Genomic DNA, 6,190 nt, shown 5'->3' on the forward strand with positions numbered 1-6,190 from the left:
GTTAAACGACGGAGAAAACATGGTAATACCATTGTTTGACTGTACCGTGGATCCATTGTAGTACCATGTTATCAAGGTGGTAAATCGGAACAGACATATCATGGTTTTACCATGGTTTTTACCGTGGTCATACCATGGTTTCACTTTGGATTTACCATGGTCTGTACTGTAATACCATGGTGAAACTGTAATACCATGGTTTTACTGTACCATGGATCCATCGTAAACCATGAAATAACAGGAGTAAATTGGAACAGACATATTATGGTAAAACCATGGTTGTACTGTGGTTTTACCATGGTTTTGCCGTGGTCATACCATGGTGAAACCATGGTGAAACCATGGTAAAACCATGGTTTTACTGTACCATGGATCCATTGTAAACCATGAAATAACAGGAGTAAAAAAAAATGGAACAGACATATTATGGTAAAACCATGGTTTTACTGTAGTTTCACCATGGTTTTGCCGTGGTCATACCATGGTGAAACCAAGGTGAAACCATGGGAAAACCATGGTTAAACCATGGTTTTACTTTGCGGTTTCACCGTGGTAACACCATGGTTTTACTGTAGTTTTACCATGGTTTTGCCGTGGTCATACCATGGTGAAACCATGGTGAAACCATGGTTAAGCCATGGTTTTACTGTACCATGGATCCATTGTAAACCATGAAATAACAGGAGTAAATTGGAACAGACATATTATGGTAAAACCATGGTTTTACTGTGGTTTTACCATGGTTTTGCCGTGGTCATACCATGGTGAAACCATGGTTAAACCATGGTGAAACCATGGTTAAACCATGGTTTTACTGTACCATGGATCCATTGTAAACCATGAAATAACAGGAGTAAATTGGAACAGACATATTATGGTAAAACCATGGTTTTACTGTAGTTTCACCATGGTTTTGCCGTGGTCATACCATGGTGAAACCAAGGTGAAACCATGGTAAAACCATGGTTAAACCATGGTTTTACTTTGCGGTTTCACCGTGGTAACACCATGGTTTTACTGTAGTTTTACCATGGTTTTGCCGTGGTCATACCATGGTGAAACCATGGTGAAACCATGGTTAAGCCATGGTTTTACTGTACCATGGATCCATTGTAAACCATGAAATAACAGGAGTAAATTGGAACAGACATATTATGGTAAAAACCATGGTTTTACTGTAGTTTTACCTTGGTGAAACCATGGTTAAACCATGGTTTTACTGTACCATGGATCCATTGTAAACCATGAAATAACAGGAGTAAATTGGAACAGACATATTATGGTAAAACCATGGTTTTACTGTAGTTTCACCATGGTTTTGCCGTGGTCATACCATGGTGAAACCAAGGTGAAACCATGGGTTAACCATGGTTTTACCGTACGGTTACCGTACGGTTTTACCACGGTTTTACCGTGGTAAAAACATAGAAAAACCACAGTTTAACCATGGAAAATCCATGGTAAAACCATAATATGTCTGTTCCAATTTACTCATGTTATTTCATGGTTTACAATGGATCCATGGTAGGGTAAGACCATGGTTTTACCATGGTCTTACCGTACCATGGATCCATGGTTTTTTTTTACAAGGGTGTAAGTAAACCAGTAGTCAAATATTAATATACATAACAAATTACTAATAAAATATATGTACTCATTTAACATAATACCTAAGTAATTAAAAAACATATGTAAATACAGTCAAAATGTACATCAGAACACAATACAAAAATTAATTTCTTATTGCATAACACATGAACATCAAATAAAAATAGTCCTGAAAAGTTCTTACTAATCGATGTAATCAATAAAAAGGTTAAAATAAATTGCCATAACTTTGTATTTGTCAAATTCATATGTTTTTCAAACCGCTGGTACCACACTTTTCAAAATACACATTAAAACTTTAAAGGTAATACAAAGTTTTGGTAAATTTTGAAAATTTGGTGGATGATGATTCTTTACCATTTTGATATATTTTATACCCCTGTGGATGTATTATAAGCACTAGAAAATTTAGCCCCTAAGACACTTCTGCTTTTGAGAAGCTGGCTTAGGTATGTCGTATCTCCTTTGGTAATTGCAGGTGCAAAAATGATGTCCATGCAGGACAGCAACAGCAGTACCAGCTCCCAGTGTTCATCATCTTCAGGGACCTTATCACCTAACATTATGGGCATATTCCTGAAGAGACACAACATCTGAGCTGCATTTTGTTTTGCTACTCCATCTTGATTTCGAATAGTGCTTTGTGCAAAAATACATGGCTTATTCTTTGCATCTGCAAGCCCATAATTATAGCTTGTTTATTTCAATTTGGTTCTTGATTTGTCCCTGTTTATATATTGTATAAGATAAGATACTTGCTGAACAGGGATTTTTTTGTGCTAAAATTCCCAAGATGTATAGAAAACATTACCTTTCGAGGTAACAATCTCTTCAACCAGATGACAGAATAAACTATAGATTCTTTCCAATACTTATTTTCTAACAAAACACTTTTCTCTCAGCATACTACATAAATACTCAAAGAATATTAAAAATTAAAGCACTTAAGCCCCAGTCCCATATAAAGCCGGACCAGCACGGACGAGCACGGACCACTCCGGACCATCCCGGACCATGGTCTGGGGTGATCCGGGATGTTTTGTTCAAAAAATCGCAACCGCCGACCGTCTCCCCGGACCCAACACGGTACCACTACGGACCGCCCCGGACCGTCCGGGCATAGCCCCGGCAGCAGTACAGATCATTCCAGACCCAGCACGGAGCCGCCACGGACCGTCCCGGACCACCCCGGTGCCAACACGATGCCAACACGGATGACACCGGACCATCCGGTGCCAACACGGATCATCCCGGAACGCCCCGGATGGGGTCCGGGATGGTCCGGGATCATCCGTAGGGGCGCCGGGGTGATCCGGGGTCAATAACTCACTCCCGGACTGCCACGGATCAACACGGACCGCCCCGGCGCCACTACGGATGACCCCGGACCCAGCACGGTGGCTACACCGATCACCCCGGATCAAACTATTGTCCCGGACCGTCCCGGACCACCCCGGCAGTTTTTGACCGTCAAAAACATCCGGGGTCGACTCCCGGACTGCCCAGGACCATCCAGGACCACCCCGGTGCCAACACGGTGTCAACACAGACCGAATCCCGGATCACCCCGGATGGGGTCCGGATGGTCCGGGACGGTCCGGGACGTATATGGGACTGTAGCTTTAATGCATACTGCTTGATGACGTGTACCAATGCAGTGTGCAAGTCTTTCATTGTAGATGATCTACTTACACTGTGTTGTTAAATAAATGACTATTGGACAGATGATCACTTATCAAAAATGAGTTCCATTGCAAACTTTCAAATAAAGAAGTAAAAAAAAAAGTATCATGCATTAATAGGTATTAATGCATGAGCAAAGCATAGACAAAGTGGAAAAAAATTCTTATTTTACACAGCACTTTACACAATGGTAATCATTGGAAATTCAATCTTCACTGGTAAACATAAGGTAAACTAAAGATTAGTGTTTAATGGAAGTCTACAGTCTTTTTACCTGCAGCCTTTCTTTTGCTTGAAACTGTTGCGAATGTAATCTTTGATATTACGCCAGGTTCTTTTATGCAAGATGGGCTCCTCTTTTAAGCACTGCTCAATTTGTGATTTGCCAGGAAGAGTGTTGGTCAAAAGAAGTCGGTGGAAGTGACATTGTACTGCTGCTTTTTCACCTGGACTCCATTGCTTCCATTTCCTGATATTCTGATTCTTCATCTTAGGTGGGTGTTTTCTCTTTGTATGTCTCTCTGGAGTCCCCAAAGACTCTGCATCCAGACACGGAGAATGTGACTCATTTATGGCATCCTCTGCATCTGACACCTCAAAGTCATCATTGCCAAGCTCTACCGAAAAAACAACAAATTAACAATTGCATAAAAAAGACTACATAGTTATATATGTAGAGGAATATGTGCACAAAGAAACTGTATTTTTTATCTTTATGTATTTCTTTGTTTTTGTGATTTTTTGTTTCAGACATGTATCTTGATGAGTTTCAAGACAATGAGGATAAGGCAAAAGGCTTAGAAGACACAATTAGAAGTGTTATAGAGGAATTTAGGAAAAGCAGTATTTTGTACAAAAATGTATGCAAAATGTCAAGTTTCATTCAATTTTGGCTCTACACGTCGATCATTGCATAATGTTGCGTGGCAGTGGGTCCGATGTCCACAATATGAAAACTTTGATTTACCTTCATTAAGCACAGGTACATTATCAAGTGTTTCACCTTGAGAGAGTCCTTCCCCACCTTGTTCCATCGTAAGTAGGATCTTGGTTACCTTAGCCACTTGCAGCACTTCATTTGGGAGTCTGTAGAATTCTCGATGTACATGCAAGTCATGTCCTAAGAAATTGGCTACAATATCCATCTCATTTTCCTTCAAGTTAAGAAGCTGGCATAAAGTTCCCAGCTGTTTCCTCAGGAGTGTTCCTGTAATTGTTTCTGGATGCTTGACCTCACTCAAATAAACTTGCGTAGACAATTACTAGCTTGAATATGCCCCAGTGACATATTATGAGATCGAGCAAACAAGTACTCATTTTCTGTGTTGACTCCTGCTTGCTGTCGGTTATCAACTAGAGCAGAAATCCATTCCTCCATCTCAGATGTTAGTACATGTAGGGCAGGGACCGATCTGCCTCTTTTCCCAACAAGCTCCACCTGAGACAGCTTCTTACACAGTTCCTTTTCAAGTTGGGAAAGGGACTTGACAACGGTTGAATCTGGTATTCCATCTATTTTCTTGTAGTCACTAAGCTTCATCTTGGACATCTCCCCAGTCCTTCTTCTATTGAACATGGTAACTTGGACTAGAGTTACTTCATTCAAGTCATTCCATGCTTCTGAATCACTCATATCTTCAGCCAGTCTGTGATAACTTCTTCTTCCCCTTCCTTCAAGAAGTTAGTAAGATGAACCACATCCTCTGTGAGAGGGAGAAGTTCAACGCGATTCCTTTTCTGTTCATGCAGCGTTGTGAGGGCATTGGAGGAAATAAAGCACGACCAATCACTTGTGCAACACTCACTGAATTTCTTTGCATTGTGGTACATATTGTCATCTCCACTTTCGGATCCCTTGCCTTGTTGTACTTCGGCCATTTTCTGCAAAGTGTGCCCTAATTTTAATGGTAGGGATGGTATTTTGTATTGATGCGTCTCTTCGCTGTACTAGCATCTTTGTCAGATGGAGAAGTTGACACATCTGATGAGGTAGAGCACTGGAGATGAAGGACTTGACCGTCTGCAGGTGCTGATGGTGTAGCATCAACAGTTGCTGGTGATCTCTGTGGACTCTGCAATGATGGCTTCATATTGGTGATAATTTGCTCTAGAATAATGGTACCACCATTTTGCAACAACTTAACATCGTCCATGTCATCTTCATCTATATCAACATATGTCTGAAATTGCTCCAGTTTCAGTTTCATGGTGTATGCCTGATTGCCGAGAGAAAACTTGGACTCAATCTTGGGCTTCAAATTCTGGAGAAGTTCTTCAGGTCTTGAAGAGGATACAGTCAACAGTTTCTTTTTTTGTCCGTAACTCATACAGAAATTACAGCTGGCCATTTCTAATCTGTAAAGATAATAAACAAAACAAACAAATGAGGAAGCAATTATTTTTATAAGCACAAATAAGCACATCTCAGTATTGTTTCTGTATAGTGTTTACTGTATAGCCAAGAATAGGCCAAATTATTTGTTCACAAACAATGGGCGTCTGCTGCGTCTCCCCCCCCCCCCCCCCCCCCACAGCTTATTGTTATATTCTCAACTGTACGCTGCCCATGTTTAAAGTTTGACACAAAACTTTCACATGCAGTTTAGAAAAACTGATATCTATCTTACATGTAGTTCAGTTTGGAATAACAGAAACATTTTACAGCATTCCTTTGGGATTAATACAGTGTATCCTCATTTGATTTACAAGCATTCAAGAAGCTACAGGTATGTTGGGCAAGCCTTGGACAAGCATTCAAGAAGCTAGAGGTATGTTGGGCAAGCCTTGGAACACTGTGATGCATCTAAAATTCTAGTACATTGATTTCACTTGTCCCAATGTTGGCATAGCATTCATCTCACTAACAATAACTGTCATTCCTGGTCGATACTCTGTACCA

At 40.5% G+C, this 6,190-nt stretch overlaps 1 protein-coding gene across 1 annotated transcript; it reads right to left on the minus strand.

Annotated features, from left to right (window-relative positions):
- Positions 1 to 3,158: 3,158 nt before the first annotated feature.
- On the minus strand, positions 3,159 to 5,488 carry LOC105441828. The gene is made up of 2 exons (XM_030974961.1): positions 4,259 to 5,488; positions 3,159 to 3,908 (listed from the first exon to the last, which is right to left on the minus strand). Exons 1-2 carry the CDS (start codon positions 4,434 to 4,436, stop codon positions 3,562 to 3,564), a joined length of 525 nt encoding a protein of 174 aa, XP_030830821.1. The 5' UTR covers positions 4,437 to 5,488; the 3' UTR covers positions 3,159 to 3,561.
- Positions 5,489 to 6,190: the final 702 nt, after the last annotated feature.

This window comes from Strongylocentrotus purpuratus, unplaced genomic scaffold, assembly GCF_000002235.5.
Source record: "Strongylocentrotus purpuratus isolate Spur 01 unplaced genomic scaffold, Spur_5.0 spur5_scaffold_7, whole genome shotgun sequence".
In the NCBI taxonomy this organism is placed as follows: domain Eukaryota; kingdom Metazoa; phylum Echinodermata; class Echinoidea; order Camarodonta; family Strongylocentrotidae; genus Strongylocentrotus; species Strongylocentrotus purpuratus.

Coding starts and splice junctions, on each gene's coding strand:
- LOC105441828 (XM_030974961.1), bottom strand. CDS start 4,436: ATGGATATTGTAGCCAATTTCTTAGGACATGACTTGCATGTACATCGA. Junction 3,909..4,258: donor TGTACCTGTGCTTAATGAAG/GTAAATCAAAGT, acceptor TTTTTTCGGTAG/AGCTTGGCAATGATGACTTT.